General features: G+C 36.5%; 1 protein-coding gene across 3 annotated transcripts in view; it reads right to left on the bottom strand.

Moving 5' to 3' along the window:
• abcc12 (ATP-binding cassette, sub-family C (CFTR/MRP), member 12) overlaps positions 1–15,559 on the bottom strand; it is a 30,230-nt gene extending 14,671 nt beyond the window's left edge. The window contains exons 1-15 of one of the 3 annotated variants that reach the window (XM_084721441.1): positions 15,537–15,559; positions 12,601–12,657; positions 12,202–12,350; positions 11,666–11,812; positions 10,631–10,778; positions 9,533–9,769; positions 7,849–8,022; positions 7,544–7,691; positions 6,169–6,317; positions 5,896–6,003; positions 4,443–4,661; positions 4,286–4,357; positions 3,527–3,651; positions 2,763–2,835; positions 1,147–1,350 (exon numbers count right to left, since the gene is read on the bottom strand). In XM_084721441.1, the coding sequence (XP_084577567.1) occupies positions 1,147–1,350; positions 2,763–2,835; positions 3,527–3,651; positions 4,286–4,357; positions 4,443–4,661; positions 5,896–6,003; positions 6,169–6,317; positions 7,544–7,691; positions 7,849–8,022; positions 9,533–9,769; positions 10,631–10,778; positions 11,666–11,812; positions 12,202–12,350; positions 12,601–12,651 (2,004 nt within the window). In that variant the 5' untranslated portion in view covers positions 12,652–12,657; positions 15,537–15,559. Of the gene's footprint in view, positions 1–1,146; positions 1,351–2,762; positions 2,836–3,526; positions 3,652–4,285; positions 4,358–4,442; positions 4,662–5,895; positions 6,004–6,168; positions 6,318–7,543; positions 7,692–7,848; positions 8,023–9,532; positions 9,770–10,630; positions 10,779–11,645; positions 11,813–12,201; positions 12,351–12,600; positions 12,665–15,536 lie in introns of those variants that run through there. The other 2 variants (XM_084721433.1, XM_084721451.1) reach the window with 2 other exon arrangements.
• Between the last annotated feature and the right edge of the window lie 3,792 nt (positions 15,560–19,351).

The raw sequence follows: 19,351 nt of genomic DNA, 5'->3' as shown, positions 1-19,351 counted from the left end.
GGTATGACAATAAAGTACCTTGAATCCTTGAACCCTTGAATCCTACTGGCAACCTTTTTATATTCCAAGAGTTTAGTCTAGAACCTACCTGGGGAGTTCTACCGAGAATCTTCTTCTTCACACACAAGGGGTTCTACCATGAACCCTTTTATATTATGGTACAAAGAAATCTTGACAAACCCTTGATTTCACAATCCTTGAAGAACTCTTCCTTCCAAAAAAACATTCTTTGGATGAAAAGGGTTCTTAATAGAACACAAGCACCCATTGTTCTAAATGGCAGAACACACACTGAAAACATCTTGACACGCATCAAACTGACTTGACGCTCGCACTCCGAACTTGTTTCAATTTTGGAGCATCAAATGAGGACCAGGGCTTTTTTATCTGCAGCTGCAGTTCGTGTTTGGGGAGAGTTAAATGGAATAAAAAAGGGATGGACGTGAGGAGCGAGTGCTGATTGAGCTTTAGCTCCACCTGAAAGCAGATTTAAAAAAATCTACCCGCAGCAGAGAGCGAGGGAGGGACAGAGTGTGTGAGTATGGACAGATAAAAACCTTTTATGATCATGAAACATAATATTAATGTACACATGGTGTGTGATTTTTTTTTTTTGCTCCAAGTCCCATTTGTGTACTTTTAAATACTTAATTACTCCCCATTGATTAATCATAACTATGAACATCTAGAGAGGGACAGCAGGGAGGAGGGAGGGAGGGGTATCGTGTGTGAAGTGCCAACTGATATTAAACTTTTTTGATGATAAATCCTGATGAACAGTTATCCGACTAAAATATCTGTCTGAAACAGACAGATGCTCATCTCCTCCATGAAATGTTTGTCACTTCTCAGCATTATTCTGAAGCCTGCAGTGCGCTATTGAAGCTTCATTTGATGCATGTCAGATGAAGCCTGCAGTGCGTTTTGGCCTTTAGAATATAAAAAAGAACTTTGGTAGAACCTCCTGGGTGGGTTCTTGTTAGCACCCTTAGAAGGTCGGAATGTTCTGGATGGAACCCCCAGACAGGTTCTCTGTATAAAGGTGTTTGCAAACATGATTGATTGTGATTGGGGTCATGTTCAATAGATTCACTATCTGCTAAAAGAATAAAACAGAGCCAAATGGTGTCCATCTCCCTACAGTACCTGCAGCTGGTGTGTAACCAGTATGACAGACTTTCCCTGAAGCTCCTTCTTGATGCATTCTTCAAAAATGTGTTTCCCCACATGGGCGTCAACAGCAGATAGTGGATCGTCAAGCAGGAAGATGTCCTTATTGGAGTAGACAGCTCTGGCCAGGCTGATCCTCTGCTTCTGGCCCCCTGACAAATTAAGCCCCCGCTCTCCAATCTGACAACAAAACAGCAGGACGCTATTGAGAACACTAGCCACAGGGTTTGCATTTGAAAATCTATTTTTACTTTTACAGTACTAATTAACAACAATGTAGAATAATTATTTTTTTAAGGGTAGAAAACATTTTGTTATGTCAGACTCAAAATACCTTCATCAATCAGCCTGGTGTTCAACTTGTCATTAAAAATTAGTTTTGACTCAGATTTGAGAGAGTCATGTCATGCAACACTGTATTTTCCATGATAGATGATGTCTCCCTGAACATCTGGTTTTATGTTCAGGTTCACAGAAGAGTTGCACTAGAACATGACGTAAAGTGACAATTAATTGACTAGAATTAACAAACACAAAGCAAAGAAAGTGCCTCACTTTGTTCTGAGTCATCTTTAAAAAACAAAATGAACAAAACAAGTACAAACACACCAGGCAGAATAGTTGCAGGATAATGATCAACTTGAGGAAAGTATTTCATTTACTCAAGACCACCAAGTGTGACTACAAGACAGGTGCTGTTCATGAGAAATCACCTTTAAGGGGCAGTTCATTCCAAAATAAAATAAAAAAAACATATTTTTCCCATGGCCTGTACTGCTATTATACATCTAGATCTAGTTGCTCAAGATAATCTACACACCTTGCTGTGAGCAGTTTCATGTAGGAACTAATTTCTTTCTGTAGTAGAATCTACCAGAACTACTTCCTTCTACCAGAAACAAAGTACTTTATACATGAAGGTGCTCACAACAAGGCTTGTGGATTACCTTGAGTAACCAGGTCATGATTTTGGAAAGAGACACTGGTTTTAAATTTTTAAACTATACTTTTTTGGTGTTTTGAGCTCCACAACACGAGTGCCATTTAGTCCAATTATATTGGAGAGAAGACAGACATCTCTACATCCGATATCCGAAAAACTCTGCAACTCACAATAAAAAAATCTAGATGGATAAATAGCACCACGGGCAAGGGGTAGATATGTTTTTTTGATTTTGGGTTGAGGTGCCCCTTTAACAAGAAAGCCCTGTTTTTTAGCAGGCCACTCCACAAAAAATGTGTATTTCTTGTCAAACAAGCTGAATTATAGAGCTTTGATAAACCAATTTAGAGTTGAATCAAATTATAACAGTCAAATTATTAGTAGTTTCAACTCAATTACTTAGACAATGTAAGACCTTGTCTCAAATCTGTTTCTCCCAAAAATCAGGATGCTTTTTGTAGGTTATATTTGCAGGGAAATTCACATTAGACACAGCTAAGCACTCTATACCACTGATGGGCTAGTGGTCCCTCTCAGCAATGAGTTGTACACAAGAGGTCTCTTACCACACATCAGGGGGTGATAGTATTAGATATTCCATTAAAAAAACACAAAGAACATTCAGTGTGGCAAGTTTAGAAATACCTACCTCAGTTTGATCACCGTATGGGAGGATTTTCAGGTCAGTCCTGAGGCTACATACATCCACAACTCTGTCGTATCTGTGGAGTAAGACATAGCATTGCCTGAAAGTCAGGTGACAGTACCAAGTGTTGTGTAATCAACAGAACCATTTTGAAGACATGATTTGGTTATTTACTGAATAATAAAAACAACCAAAATGGGAGGTATCATTTTGAAAAAATCTCAAATGCATCAAGAGTAATTAGTAACTAAAGTTATTAAATAAATGTAGTAGTTGAAACAGCACAATATTTCATCAGAAAGGTAGATGGAAGTTCTCTGCATGAAAAAAGTAGTTTTCAGAAAGTTTCAGTAATTTATGTTTCCATTTTTCTGTTACTTCATGCATAATGGTCATTCACCACACAATTATAGGTCTAATCCCAATCATAAAAGCTAGCTCAATGATGTGGCTCATCAAAATACTCGCACAGCTCATCATTCTCACATCTCGCCATGTCTGACTGCTTCCCCATTAAAATCCTGTCAGATAATGTACTTGCCCTCTGCTCTTGTTTGACAATCTTGCACGTGTGAGATAAGAGGAACTTTCTCCCAGTTAAACATTTGTCATGTAAGACAAACACAAACCTTGTTTTAATAGTGTGTGTCACTGCAGTAAAGAGGAACAGTGGTAACATAATAACATCACATATGATCTGGCCTTACTTACTGGATCTGGTTTTACTTAGAGTGACAAACATTTACACAGGTTAAGTGATCAATTACTTTTCCTGGTCAAAAGGTTCACCCATCAGGATGTTTTCTTGAACAGTTCCATGGAATATCCAGGCCTGCTGGGAAACATAGGCAAATGTCCCATCAACTTCAAGGGAGCCCTGCAGGAGGTGCATCTAAAACATAAAAAGGTGCAGACAACCATGAGAAATGCTGCACAGTAAGCTACACAGCATCAGTTAAATCTGGTTAGAGATAACATCATTTAAATACAATCCAAATTCCAAAAAAGTTGGGGTGTCATGTAAAACGTAAATAAGAACAGAGCGCGATCATTTGCAAAAAACTTTTCAAACCGAAAGTGGTGAACATCAAGTCATACACTAGTAAATGACTGAGCCTTTCAAAGATGCCTCCTGTCACCTGTTACTAATGAACCTGTTTACGTGTGGAATTTTCCAGACAGAGCATTCCACAATTTTCCCAGTCTTTTTACCCTGTGCCAACTTTTTTGAAATGTGTTGCAGGCATCAAGTTCACCATGAGTGTGTATTTACAAAAACAATTAAGTTTAGCAGTTTGAACATATCTTGTCTTTGCACTATATTTAATTGAACACAAGTTGAAAGTGATCTGAAAATAACTGCATTCTCTTTTCATATACGTTTTACTTTCCTTCCCTTTTTGGAATTGGGGTTGTAAAATTAACTGAAAAAATTGTCAGTCAATAAAACTGCGCAATGTAGTGTCACAGACTTACAGAGGTTTTAAAAGAGAATAAAGGACAAAAAAGACAAAAGAGGAGCCAACCTGCTCCAAAATGCTGGAAATCAGTGACGTCTTTCCACTCCCAACATTCCCACAGACACCGAGTAGGTTGCCCTTCAAAAGATAACACAGATAGTAGAAGGTTACCTTTCACACAGTCTAGTCTGCCTCATTTATTCAAATCAGCAGTGAAGCACACCTTAGGCAGTGTGAAGGAGATGTTTCTCAGTGTTGGCAAAGTTTCGGTCTTCCCATTCTGGGTCATGTCATCCACTTTGTGTCCGGCCACCACATTGGCTGAGCCATGTGGAGAGCCTGGCTTGGTCCAGGAAAGTGTTGCGTTTTTCATAACAATGGCCGAGTCACTGTCCTTCTTCTGCTTCACATACGGATCTGGATTCTGGATCAGCAATATTTTCTGAAAGTGCCACACATCACACTCATGAGCCTTTTCATGTTTCAGAAATTGAGATTTAAACTGCAACAGCAATAAACACAATGAATGCTGGCATTTAAAGGAGCAATAATCAATTCTGGTGGAAGCTAGTTCATTACTGAGTCTCATTCTCAGGTCATCAAATATTGACGCTTTGGGTTGGTGGCTATGAGACTAAACAATCAACTGACTTTGAGCCACCAACCTACAGTTACAGTATTTGATGACCTGAGAATGAAACTAGATTTTCTAAAGGCTGAAAACAGAGCCACGAGGAGGTGCAGAAGTCTAGTTTTCTCTCAGACCTCTTGAATTACAATTTACTGAATGGTTATTATGGAAGTTTTTGCCCAATGATGCCTGCTTACCACAGCTTTAAAAGGTCCTGTATCATGAAAATGAGCATGATATTGGACCTTTAAAGTTGTACTAACAAATCCTGAAAACACACACAAACAAAATGCTAACACAAAAAAGTACAAATAATAACATTAAAAAAATTGATTAATTTCATTCTTTTAAAATAAATATTAAAAAATAAAACAGTAAACATTTTTTCATTTAATTTAGAGAGAAAAACAGTTAATTGTCACTTGTGAAAGCAAATGCATAAAAGTCTAGCTTGCACTGTAGATTGGCATGACATGATACAACTTTGTACAAGCTGTTACTTATTATCCCTGTGATTTGTATGAAAACGTTTCATGGTAGTGGTTTATTAATTTTTGACAGGGTGGACAGCACAGACCCAACTGAAACATCACAAACACAATAACACCACAGGCAGCTGTGTGTCTCTATGATACTCTTGCTCTTCCATGCAACTTGTCAATTGGGAGGTGACTCTACTCTATAGAGACTACAATGCAGTGTTGAATTGGGGCATTATTGAACATGATATAGTTCTGACAAAATTACAGATCCAAGAAAGACTGACAGAAAGGCAGGACAGAGAGAAGAAGAAACAATTACAAATCCACCTGCTGATATTTCAGAGCCATGGTCAGAGCCATATATTCTAACTTGCGCAAACCTCAGTCAAGTAAAAGAGCAATGAGTCAGGCAGACTAGACTAACACTTCCCACCATTAGATGCTAACATATTACACCCTTGCCATTTTAATTTCTGGATAAAACCACACCAAAATAAACTTTGTGTCAAATCAGAGTAGTAAGAATTAACACAGCTGAGCAGGACACAAAGAGAAGAGATTACCCTCAGTCGTGTTAGTGACACAGCAGCCTCAGCCAGGGACTTCACAGCCAGGGGCATCAGAGCCAGGCAGAACCTCATGGAGTTGAAGATGGCGATAGTGGTAAAGGCCTGATAAGTACGAAGAAGGATGCTCAAACTCCACTTCCCCCCATTTATCACTGACAAGGTTATATGACTTTTTTTTTCCAAACACCTATTATCAACTTAAATCACTCATTTGGCATGTTGGCAAATATTGTTGTACTGTATGTGCTGCACTGCTGAGGTACTCACGTCAGATGTGTTGAGCGATAAGCCCAACAGAGTGTGTACAAGGAAGGTGAGAACTGTGGCAAAGGTGGGGATGATGCTTGTGATGCTGTTGTTGATGTTCTGGACGTAACTGACCGTCTGCAGTTGTTTCCTCTCAGTTTTCCTCAAGCCTGCAAGAGAGACAGCATCATGTGTAATGTGTAAAGAGACTGTGTTGTTTTACCTTTACTCGTGGTGGATTTGCTGATCTCCAGCTCTTTTTAGAGCCTTCCTGTTGGAGTTGCCCAGCGCAAACACATCAGCCTGCAGTTGTTCACCGAGCACCTTGACTATAGCAATAAATGTGTAAAACAAGGCACCTTTTTATCTTTTTCTTCTTTTTATTAGTTTTCACACTTCAAGTGTAAAAATACATGAAAAAAAACAAAGCACTATTTGTAATCCTGGATTAGAAGAAGCTTGTTGTTTTAACAAATGCATTGCTACATTTGACATGTTTTTATAATTCTTTTTATAACTATCCTAAATTTTCTCTACTTAAAACCTTTTAAAATCATCACATTGTCTGTGTGCTTAACAACAGACATTAACTATGATTGGGCTCATTATCCTACTAATAAAATCATGAACTTTTAAGAAGCAATGTTAATACCCATAAACTTCAGCAGGTTATTTAAATAACTTAATAATGATATATGTTTCTTCATATTCATAAATTATTTAAGGACCAGATTTGGCTCATGGGCTGCCAATGGAATAGGATTGATTTACACTATGGAAATAAAATAAAATCATATATAGCTGGATATACAGCAGAAGACCCAGAAGCTATTTGCATGTGTAAAGCTATGTCACTCCACAAGGTTTATGAATGCACAAAAGGCAAAAATGGTGCATGCCAAAAGAATTATTTCATAATTTCTCACTTTGCAAATGAGAATTAAAAATTAGAGTAAAACTTATGAAGCAATGTGCCACCATATCTCACTTGCCACTATCCCACAAAGGACCATAAATGCTCAAAACAAAAACATTTAATGAATATTAATAGAGGTGCTTGTGAGCAACGTATGGGTCAAGAAAAAATATAAAGTTGTGACTGGAGCAGCTGGTTCACAATCAAATAAAATGTGGGAACAGCATCTTCTGATGAAGCCTCTGGCAGCATGGCTATGTGTTCACTGAAGTCATTTTGTATCAAAAATTTATTACAACCCTTACCTTCAACATTACTATTAGAAATCCTATATTTTTGAGAAAGTAGCACATGCATCTTTTAAGGCTGGTTCTGTTTACACAAAGTTGAAAGTAAAAAGGATGCCTTTAATATACATGATAAATTAAAAACTAATCTGACTAGAAGGCAAAGTCAACATGCAGCTGCCTAACTTCATACCTGCAATCTTCTTCTCAAAGGAATCTTCCCAGGCGTACATCTTGATAAGTTTGATGCTGCTGAGAATCTCATTCATTGTGCGAACACGACTGTCTGTTGTCTGCATGGCTTTCCATCTGAACTTGTTAATAACCCTGGCCAATAAAGCCTGAAGGCAGAAAAGAACATTAGACATTGACAATGGAAAACCAGCAGCGAGAGAGAAAATATTGTTCATTTCACTTGTGGCTAAATTAGGTAAGGAAAATGCCTATGAAAACACTGGATATGCCTAAGTCTGAACAAATAAATGAATATGTACAAACCTGTAAGGGGATAAAGATCACATAGGTGCAAACTCCAGTCAGTGCGGTGTAGCCCAGAACGTAGCAGGCATAGATGACACACACAATAAAGAGGACTGGTGCGGAGAGAATGAAGCTCCCAAACAATACTGCCTCAAACAGCCTGTGGCCATCGTTAGTCAAAACATTAATCATCTGGACGGGAGAGAGCAAAAGACAGACTGTCACCCACATCTGCCCAGACTACATTACCAGAGCAAGATGCTTGGACTAATAGTCAGAGTTCATAAATTGCAAGATATTTATGACAGGTTTGGTATAAAGAAGTAAATTGATAGTTAATTAAACTAGTTAATTTTATTGTTAACAAACTATGAAATCATAATAAATTATGTTTAATAAGTAATAAGTAATTAGTGTTAGTTTATGTAATATAAAATGAAAGTTATACTTTCTATCATAGCTCATAGGAGACAATAAGAATTACATACCGATTACTCCAACTATTTTATCGTTGCACACTTAACAAAAACAACTTAAATAATGTCAATTATAGTATTACTAATAATTAGTAGACATTATCAATCATCATTTCCTTGTTTGTTAAATTTACTACAAGGAGTTTTTAACTGGAACTATTTAACAATAATGTCTCTATGTATAACTTACATAAGTTAACAAGGCTGTCCGTGAGAAGATTATATTTCTATAACATTGTTCTTAATACCTGCTCAGGTCAAGCTCTCTCTGAAATCAGAGGAAATGAGCCTGTGTTTACATTTTCCATGCAGGCAAAGTTCTGTTAGCCAGTTAAACAGAAGAAGGAGATTATTGTTTAAATAATTTTATTTTTGATGATATATTTTGTGGTTTATTGCAGTGTAAACAACTTTTGTCCACAGGGAGCTACAAAATCAACAAAATATCACTAAGTTCTGTGTAGTAGCTTTGACTGTGAAATAAATATCAACTAAAATTTAATTAACTCTCAGTTTACCATTTTTTTTTATGATGGCTGATATAAAGTGTTACCTGCATGGGTAGATTGATTTTATGACTAATCCAAAAATGCACATGTCCATTTGTATTCATTATAACAGCATTTATACATTATTAACAGCTAATCATGTAGTAATACAGTGATAAGCAGTTCTCCTCATGACCCGAATATAATTCACATTTTTTAAGTTCTTGTTCCTTCTGGAGGAGGAATCTATAATAATGGGGAAAAGATAACAATAGTTTTAGTCTCTGTTTAAACACCAACATGACCATGTCTTCCATATGGTATATTTGGTACTACATACTCAAAACATCTAACACATTTTCATACACATACAGAAAGAAAACTTCCACATAAAGAACAACCACATTATTCCCATTTTATGCCTGCCTTAACTGCATTTTCCAGCTGCTGAGAAAAACTGCTACCATTCCCAACTTTGTCTCTGACTGGGGCATAAATTAAGACATGTCACAAATGGTTACCTGGTATATTTGGGTTACAAAAGGCCAATCAAAAATACATTTTCATTACCCTATTTTCTACAAGAGGAGGAGAATGTTACAAATGATGGACAAAGTGATTCTGGTAGCCTATAGGATCAGCCAAATTCATGACTGTTCAGTAAAAGATTTCTCAATGCATGTAGGTACACTGCATTAAATAAGGATTCAAACTTTATGTAGGTAACCCTGTCTTTACCTCTCCCATTGAAAGGCCGCTGTGCACCCGCAGAGAAATCACTTTCTGAAAGGCCATCGAGGAGAAGGCCCCCTTCAATCTGACTGCAGTACGCAGGTTCATCGCCCACAGCAAAGATATTAGGAAAGCTTTGCAGAACTCTGTGAAGAACAAACCGAAGGCCAGACCAACACCGTGGGACAGCGAGGACTTCTCTGGGTTATCAGCATAGTTCAGGATCTGATAGACCAGAACACCCTGAGAAGACAGAGAGGCTTGTAACACTTAAAGAGCATTAAATGACAATAAAGAAATGTTTAAAAAATAATAATAATAAAAAAAGAGCCTTAAACATGTTAATCTTCTACTGACTGAATCTTCACAATCTGGTGTCTCCTGTGTCTTTTCTAATCTGAAAACCGAAAAAAAGAAAGAGGGGGAAAAAATCCCTGCATTCCACCTAAACAATCATTTATTCTCCTTAGCATAAACAGTGGAGAAATGTTATTTTTTACATTCACTAGTGTACTTGAGTATAACTTTGGGGTAGTTGTACTGGAGTTGTACTTCTACTCTACTACATTTCAGAGGAAATTGTACTTTTATAAAGAATAAATCAATGGTTTTCAGATTTCTTGGCTCGTGGCATCTTACAAACAAGCAATGCCCAGTTGGGGTCATAAAAAAAACCTATGATTAGAGAGGAGTCCAACACATGACTACAGATTTGTGCAGCAGAACTTTGTTTTTTCTTCTTTCCTAAGCCATCTCCTGTGATCCATCTGTGGTCACGAGCCAGTCTCTGGGAAAGACTACATTAATGCATTGATATTAACAATCTAATAATGTTAGATATAATAATATATCAGTCACAGGGAGCATTATTCAGCATAATGCGTACTTTTACTTCTTTTACTTTAAGTATATTTTATTTGTAATTGTAATGTTACATTTGCTGGTGTAAAAAAATGGAGCACCTCCATAAAAGCTGAATGGTTACAGTACACGAAATATGGCCACATGTTTGCAACGACCACCTGCTCGACTCCATTACGTCATACCCCTCTAATGCACCCCCCAGAAATCTAAAAGAATTTTTAAAAATTCAGATGATATTACCGGGCCCAGAAATGCCGCCACCATGGCGAGGATGCCGACAATGACAGACACAATCAGCCTGGTTCTTTGAAAGCGAAGGGTCACTCGAACTAAAGAGGCCTTCTCTAGGCCCACCTTTTCAACTTCTTCCTCCCAGAGTCTCTGGAGCCTGTACAGCACACACAACCAGAGGCAACAGTGTCAGTCCTGTTAATTCATTACAACAGTGTCAGCCATATCGTACTACAGCTTAACAGTAAAAAAGCTAATTAAATGCACTACGTACATTCCCTGTTTGTTCAACATTTTCATGATTCAGTATTTTTATGATTCTTTCTCCAGATGATAATTTCAGCAACAAGGTCTGTCATACATCAAATGTACATGTACTGTCAAATGACAGAAGTTGTCAAAAGGATCCAGTTCTTCCTTACTACATCTTTAAAACAATACAGTATTAAAATGTAGTATATCTAAAGTACAGACACTACAAAAAAGTAAAGATCTAAAGTAAAGAAGCGTTCATTCTGTCTTTATTTTCCTGCCTGAAATTTGGCTTGGAGCAGTTTTTGCAGATTTAATTCCAAAGTATTGATACTGCTGATATGAAGTCTTGTTTTCAATATCGATCCTTGCATTAGATGACATCCTTGCCACATGAGGGTTCTTCTTAGTGCTATAATATTGGAGCACAGTCATCATCCACATCATGGACATTTCTTAATTTAGTAATTAACATAAGAAATGCCCCATGTTTGCCAAATTATTTGGCAGTAATATATTCAGAGTTAGAAACATGTTAATTATGACATATTCCAATCTCTTAAATTATAATGCAGTAACTGCTTTAAATTAATAAGTATGGATATCAGTGTTGATGTCAATGATGTATTACTCTCCACTGGAGGTATTTCCCCTATTTGTGTATAACTATTTTCTTTTCTCTGTGGTATCAAAAGAGGCACTGAATATCATTTTTAATACTGGTATTATATCAAATTTTAAAATTAGAGAGAAATGTGGTGCCTCAATGTACCATCAAGAAGAGTGTCAGACCTTTCTCCACTTGTGTCGGCTCCATCCAAAGGAGACAGATTGATAGAGCTCGCGTCCAGCTTATTCCTGAATATGGACCACATCATGGGGGTCATCCAGGCAAAGGTTGTAAAGGACAGGAAACCTGCACTGTCCAGAGGGTGGGACCTAGACATGGAAACATCACCCAAAATATTATATTAATATATATATGTATATACATATATATGTCTGCCTTCTCTTGCATATAATTGGACAAAATGGCACTAGTCCTGTGGGGCTCAAAGTGCCAAAAAAAAGAAAAAAGAAAATTGAATAATTCAGCATCAGCATCTCTTTCCATAAATTTTGGCTCGATTGGTCAAAATAATCCCAAGACCTTGTTTTGAGCAGCTTCATGGTGGAACTATTTTCTTTCTGCAGTGAAATGTACTGGAACAACTTTAAAATATTCAGGAATGGATAAAAAAATACTCCAGGACAGATGAAAAATATTTTTTATTCAGGGCTGAACTGTCCCTTTAAAATAATTTAGACAATGTCAAGACAATACTCACTCTGATGCGCAGAAGCGGACAGGTTTGAGGGTCTGAAGGCTCTGATTGTATTTTCCAAATAAAGAAGGTTTGTCTGTTTTTCTGTTGTCCAAATCAGTGTGTTCTTCCCTGGAGGCCATAGATTCAGTTCTCCATCGGAAACCATTGTCCTTCAGAGTCATTAATACAAAGAGACACAGAGAAAAATTGGATGTAGTAAGGAACGGAGAGGGTAGAGGAGTGCCTTTTTTCAAAATTGCACCTAAGGAGTCTCGAAAAGTGGATCAAATACATCCAAAACAAAAACACAGGATGTAGGAGAAACAATAGGAGAGGAAAGGCTGTAAGGCAGTGAAAGCAGCATGTGAAGAGAGACTTCAGGAGACTTCTGGTGGAAGCTGCTGTTTGTTTTGTACTTACAAAAGAGGCTCCTTCTGTAGCCTTCTTTTCCAAAGAATAGTTGGTCTTCATTTTGTCCTGCACCAAGGGCATCGAACACACAAAGAGTTCATCAGCTATTAACATATTTTAGGTAGAAACATTGCTTGTAGCCCAGTTTATCACATATAATAGTATATAGGTGAAGACTGTTGTTTTCACATGAGACAAATATTAAAAGTGTAATCAAAATACTTGGTTAAATACACAAATGTACAGATATTACATGAAAGGTTTTACAAACAACATGGTGCTATCAGAGCGTATTGATTTCAAGAAAATCTTCCCTAAGGCTCAGACAGAGCAGAGATACGGACACCAGACTTTGGGAGAGGATGGCGATCATTCAAGACAGTCGTGCCTGTCACAGACAGTTTGAACTATGACTAAGCACATTTAGTAAAGTAGTTTGTAGTGACAATTAAGTACAATTACTGTGTGTAAATTACTTACTTACTTTATTTCCATTTTATACAACTGCTACATCACAGAGGCAAATACTGCACTTTTTACTCCACTACATCTGTCTGACAGCTTTACTTTACTTGATAAAGTAAAGTAGTTTTCCTTTATGGGGTAAGAAAATTCTCCTATTTCATAAACTAAATAAACTCTTTAAAACCCCTCTTGGATTAGCTGGAAAATGCTTTGTCACAAAGATGAGAACAGGGCGGTCATGAAAAGTTGACTTTTTAGTTACAGTGTTCTCACTGGACACACTGTAAAAAAAAAAAAAAAGTTTTCTTAGCTTTTTAGGTGATGCTACAAACATATGATGATCTAATACAATATGATGCATTGATTAAACTACCCAATGGTATGCAACGCTTCAAAATGAGTTCAACCCTAAAAACATTTACAGCAGTAAAATGCAACACACACATTAATGCAGCAGTAATGTGAACCCAAAAACATTGATACTTTTGCTTCAGTAAAGGATCTGAGTTCTTCCACCACTGGTCACAGAGCAAATGCAAACAAGGATGAATAACATATGAGAATTCCATGTCAATGAATAACAGCACAGGAGTCCTCCCCGTCTCCCACCTCTAGTCAGACTGTGTCAAAGTTCTTGCTGCAAATTTGATGCACATTCTTGAAGATGAGTCGATGTGACCTTTATAACCATATACGAAAAACCATGATGTGCTGAAAAAGCTATTCTTTACGACCTTATATTCAAAAAGGACTGAGTAATCCTGAGCAGGTGTAATGCCTGTATGTGTCATAATGTATTGCGAGGATAGATGTAATATTATGGTAGCCATAAAAAGTTTAAGTAAAAAGCCAACTTTATTGCGTTTACACAATCATACAGAGTACAATTATGCAAATGAATAATTAATTCTATGCACTTAACCAAGGAGCAGTGGGCAGCCACTATACAGTGTCCAGGGACCAACACCAGTTGTAAGCGAACACCTTGGTCAAAGGTACCAAATAGGCCTACATGTTTATAGAGGTCCAAGAGATGTTGCTCGCTTTGTTCTGATTATTATTCTTCACTAAAAGCGTTTGTGCAGCAAAACTTCAAGATGAAAACTCACCAAAATTGTCAGGTTGCTAACAACTCAGGCAACAAAATGACACTCACTGTGGTGCTGTAACTAAAACGTTTATGTTTATATTTTTTGCAACTATCCCAAAAATGACTTGGTGCAGATTCAAACTTCTTTCACCATCTCAATCTCTCAATTCATCTGCACCTTTGCTCCTTTAACCTTCTGCTTTAAAGCTGTGATGCTGAAAATGAGTCAGCATCATCTACAGACTTGGCTGATATAAAGTTATTAAAGAAATTTTGATATGTCAATCTATTTCAATTTTACAAGTCAACCAGTTTTTATCAAAATAGCAAATTTCAAAAAATCTGCAATAACTCATGAATGCACTGAGATATCAATTAGAAAATCAAACACGTTTAAGAGTGTTCACTAAGTTTATACCTTGTGTTTTAGCACTAGGGGATGCACACAAATGCTGAAAAAATTTCAGCACATCCACTGGATTGAAACAGAAATTGGCCTCAATCAGACTCACTTGCCAACAAAGTGGGAATTGATGCATGTGTATATCCTGTGCTGCTTGTCAGTGCTTGTCTCTTACAAGAATCCGAATGCAATATGCTTAGATCCTGTTAAAATCTTATTTTTTTCACAACCAAGAGGCAATAACACAGCTCTTTGGACATGGAATGAGTTTAAACTCCTCTCACCAAAGATCGCTTGAAGCTCAAACAGTCATAACAGAGCAGCCGCAGAGAAGTTTTCAAAATTTGCTCGCACGGAAAGTGATTAAAAAACTGAATATTGATAAGCTTTGAGCTTGCAGCAGCATTTAGCAGAACAAATAAAAATTACATCATCACAAAGCAAAGGCAACAGAACTATACATAAACATACATAAAACACGTTTTTTAGTTCTTTGTGTAAAGATGTTTTCTAGCCAAACATGAAACAGTGATATCACACAGCTGTTTCTCGTTCTATAACTTTACACCACAATCATGTCAAAACATTGAATATTAAGACCAAAAAAATGCCGACCAGCACTAGATTTGAGAATTATAACAGCAAAATATATCCACCACTGTAAAGAGGTAACTCAAGAATCACCATTATTATTTTACTGAGTTCAATTAGTCCTAACAAAATTACACAACTGAGCTGATAAAACACTTAAACATTACTGTGATATAGATTAAAATATATTTAAGAAAAATAGATTAACAAAAGATAAAATGATAACCAGATGCCAAATTTTAAATTGACACAACCAAAATCTAAATCCACATAACTGAACAAAAACACAGACTATAATAGACTACAATAACAAACTAAACAAACAAAACTGATTCAAACTGATGTAACCTGAACTGAGTGAATCTCTTGCTGTAAAGTAGAAAAATCAAATAGTACCTCTGTGTGGGGGACGGGGAAGAAGTGAAGTGAATCAAAGCACTCTAAGCTACATTACACAAGCAAAACAGAGATCAAAGGTCTGCCTGTTCAGAGGTAACTGTCCCTCCTCACTACTTAAACTTCTGAAACAATTAAAATCAGTCACATAAAGGTAAATGATTAAAACTTTTATCAACCAATAAAACAATACACGTGCGCAAGAATTCCATATGATTTCATTTTGGGAAACCTCTAGCCTTATTTGGATTTAATATGAGTGAATGGAGACTTTCTAACATTTATGTTTGACTTTATATATTTCTTTACGTCCAGGGACGAATGCAGCATGTCAAAACTGGGTTTTGAACAGCTCCTTAAATATAAAGTAATTGATGCCTTTTTTTTCCGCAGCGTTCTGACTTTAACCTCAGGACTAAATTTTTTAGATGCAACTCTGATCTTCTTCTGTATAGTTCTGTATAGTTGTATCTCTTAAAGATAAGTCTGTGTTGAGCAGTGCTGCTTCAAGTGTGTGAAGCTGTGGGTGTCATGTGGGTAATATAGGTGTCAACAATTGCTTTTTCAACATATCCATAATGTAATTTTGACTAATAGCACATCTAATTAAAGACATCTGTAATTTAACTGTCACAATAAAAATGTCAATACTTGATATCAACAATTAATTTCTTACTGGTGGACATTTCTGTTTATGTCTACAATTGTTCTTACATATCATAAATTGAATTTTAGCTATCTAAAATTCAATTCTGAGTAAAATTTAATAATTGGTATGTCTGCTTGGAAATGTAACTCATAAGAATCTAATTTCACCTATCTAGAACTGAATTTCAGATATCTGAAATACAATTGTAACTAGTGAAAATTATATTTGTACTAGATTGTACTGATAATTATATTTGAGATATCTACAATTGCTTTCATAACTAATCTGAAATGAATTTTAGATATAAAAAAAAATAATTTCCACCAGTCCAAATGTCATTGTATCTTCAATGACATAAGTCTACATGTCTGAAATATTATCATTACATTACCACTAATCACAATCTTGGAAATTAAATTGTAGATATCTGTATTCATTTTTCTTACTGGTGAAAAAGGAATGACTGATATCTATAATTAAACTAAAGATATCTGTGAATCAGTTTTGACCAGTCAAAATGTAATTTCTACATATTTAACATCTCCACTTCGTCAACATCAACTTATTACTTGTAGGAGTAACTTATTCTACGCAGCCTGTGAAGGCCTGAAAGAGCTTTATCAATTCTGAGAAAATGGTTACAGGTTAACAGAAAGCCTTTGTTACAAACAGAGGGCATGGAGTTCAAAAGATGAGTACAAAAACTGCTTATGGGCGGCATGGTGGTGCAGTGGTTAGCACTACTGCCTCACAGCGAGAAAGTCCTGAGTTCAATCCCCCGGCTGGGTCAGGGCCTTTCTGTGCTGAGTTTGCATGTTCTCCCCGTGTCTGCGTGGGTTCCCTCTGGGTTCTCCAGCTTCCTACCACAGTCCAAAGACATGCATGCTAGGTTAATTGGTGACTCTAAATTGCCCGTAGGTGTGAATGTGAGTGTGAGTGGTTGTCTGTCTATGTGTCAGCCCTGCGATGAACTGGCGACTTGTCCATATAAGTCATAAGCGATTACAGAAAATGAATGAATTAAAAACTGCTTATCATATATTCCCAGAGCCCATGGTAACATCTTAAATACCATGTTCTACACAACTAATAGTCTAAAATCCAATGTCTGTTATCTACAACTCTATGACAGATTGCTGGAAAACCAGAGTAATTCTTGCCATCATTTATAAAAACTGTTGCTTATTCATTTTCTATCAATGACTAATCAATTAATAGACTGATCAATTATGCTTTACAGTTACTCAATATCTGCAGTTACTGTGCCTACAGTTTGGCGAGGAAGGTTTTTGAAACTTTGTCAATAGTTTGTTTGTTTTGTGTATTGGTAAAGATTATTCACTGTGTGCATTTATTTGTCATTAATGCTCTATGTCCACTTAATATTAATACAAACTATTAGGCTGTTCTGCCCTCTAGTGGCTCAACACACAAAAAACTGAAAAACTTCTACTCATTTAGTGGTACTCATTTTGTAATGATTAAATAAAATATTTGGACTTATTAACACTTTACACAGCAAAATATTTTGTTTGCTTATAAAGCAAAGTCCAGTGGATCTATGGAGTGATGTGGACTTTGTATCTTGGTTATACATGACTAACATGACTTGTGAAATTTCCTCTGCTTCCAGGTTGATGGTCACTTATGCACACTTCATGTGATTGATCTAACTTCACTGTTCCATACACAAGGATGATGTAGTCCATCACACTAATTCACAGGTATAGGGATGATTCAAGAAAACATTACAACAGTTTTTCAATTTTTTTAAGTGGGGTTTTGTGAAGAACCTATCCATAGTCAGTCTATTAACTACTACAGTAGATGGCGGTTGATATGGCTTCAGTTTGAAAGAAACAAAAACAAACCAACCTCAGGGTCACCTTTGTTGGCCGCCCCCACCCAGGTCAACAGCAGCTGCATGAGGGGGTGCCCCACCTTCCTCACCTCCACTGAGGTCATCGCCCCCCCACCTGAGGAGGCACCGCCTGCTGAGGTGTTAGTTAATGTGTTGATTGAAAAAATTTTTAAATAAAAAATTTAAAAAATGAAAAAGGTAGCAGCGAGGAGGCACCCCCACCATGGTCGGCAAACAAATTCTAGCCCCACTGAGTAGGGATGAAACAGACCTTAACAATTATTATGTCACAGTGAAGTTGACTTTTGACCCCTGAACTTTTTGGATAACACATGGAAAGGAGGAGGAACAGCGAGGCCGGGTGCCTGCAAATCTGCATGCAGATTTATAGATTATCATGTAATACTGTGTTGATTATTTACAGCCTATGTATTCATATTATGTCATCCTTGATAATTATGACTGGTACCATTTTTTACAATGACAATAGTTACAGACAGAATGTTAATTATATTTAAAAAAATATATATATATTAAATTCATATTATTCAATTAAATAAAATATAATGTATTATTAAATTAGATTAGATTAAATAAATTAAGAATTTTAAATGGAAACATTAATTTAATAAATAGAAGAAATATGAGAAATACAAGAGATTTCTGTGAAGAAATTACACATTGCTGAGGGTAGAGAATGCACCAACACCACCTTTTATCAGACCAAGTACAAGTACTTACATTTCAGTACTTGCCAATACAGAGTAACCATATGAGTACTTAATAATGCCATCACAGTTCTTGTGATGTCTTTGAAAACATTTTTGTCAGCTGTTCCTCACTTTTTGACTGTAACTACTGACATTTTAGTAATCAACTTTGTTTTCCTTTACAAACTGCACTGTCACACATTTCACTTAAATGTGACTTCACTTTTTGACTATTAAAAATTATTCTTCATCATTCAGCCGTGTGTTCCTTAACAAACATGGCACATATTTCATTTAAATGCAACCTCACTTTTACAGTAAATGGTTGCTACTGACATTATATTGATGTTTTCCGTCAAAAATGGCCTTGCAACACATTTCACTTGAATGTAACCTGTAACACAAATGAAAATGAGACAATTGAAAATGCGAGGGGCAGATTCTTCTTGATGAAAAGAAAATTCTCTACATTATCAGGTGCAAGCCTGTTTCTGTCTTCATCTACACAGTGTGTGACACAGCGCTAAACAGCCTTTCACTCTCAAGAAAAAAATAAATAAATAAAACAAAACAAACAAACAAAAAAATTATACCT

Source organism: Lutjanus erythropterus, chromosome 1 (genome assembly GCF_056507025.1).
Source record: "Lutjanus erythropterus isolate fLutEry1 chromosome 1, fLutEry1.hap2, whole genome shotgun sequence".
Classification (NCBI taxonomy): Eukaryota; Metazoa; Chordata; class Actinopteri; order Lutjaniformes; family Lutjanidae; genus Lutjanus; species Lutjanus erythropterus.
Note: the sequence above shows the minus strand (reverse complement) of the source record. Positions and strands in the feature narration are given on the sequence as shown.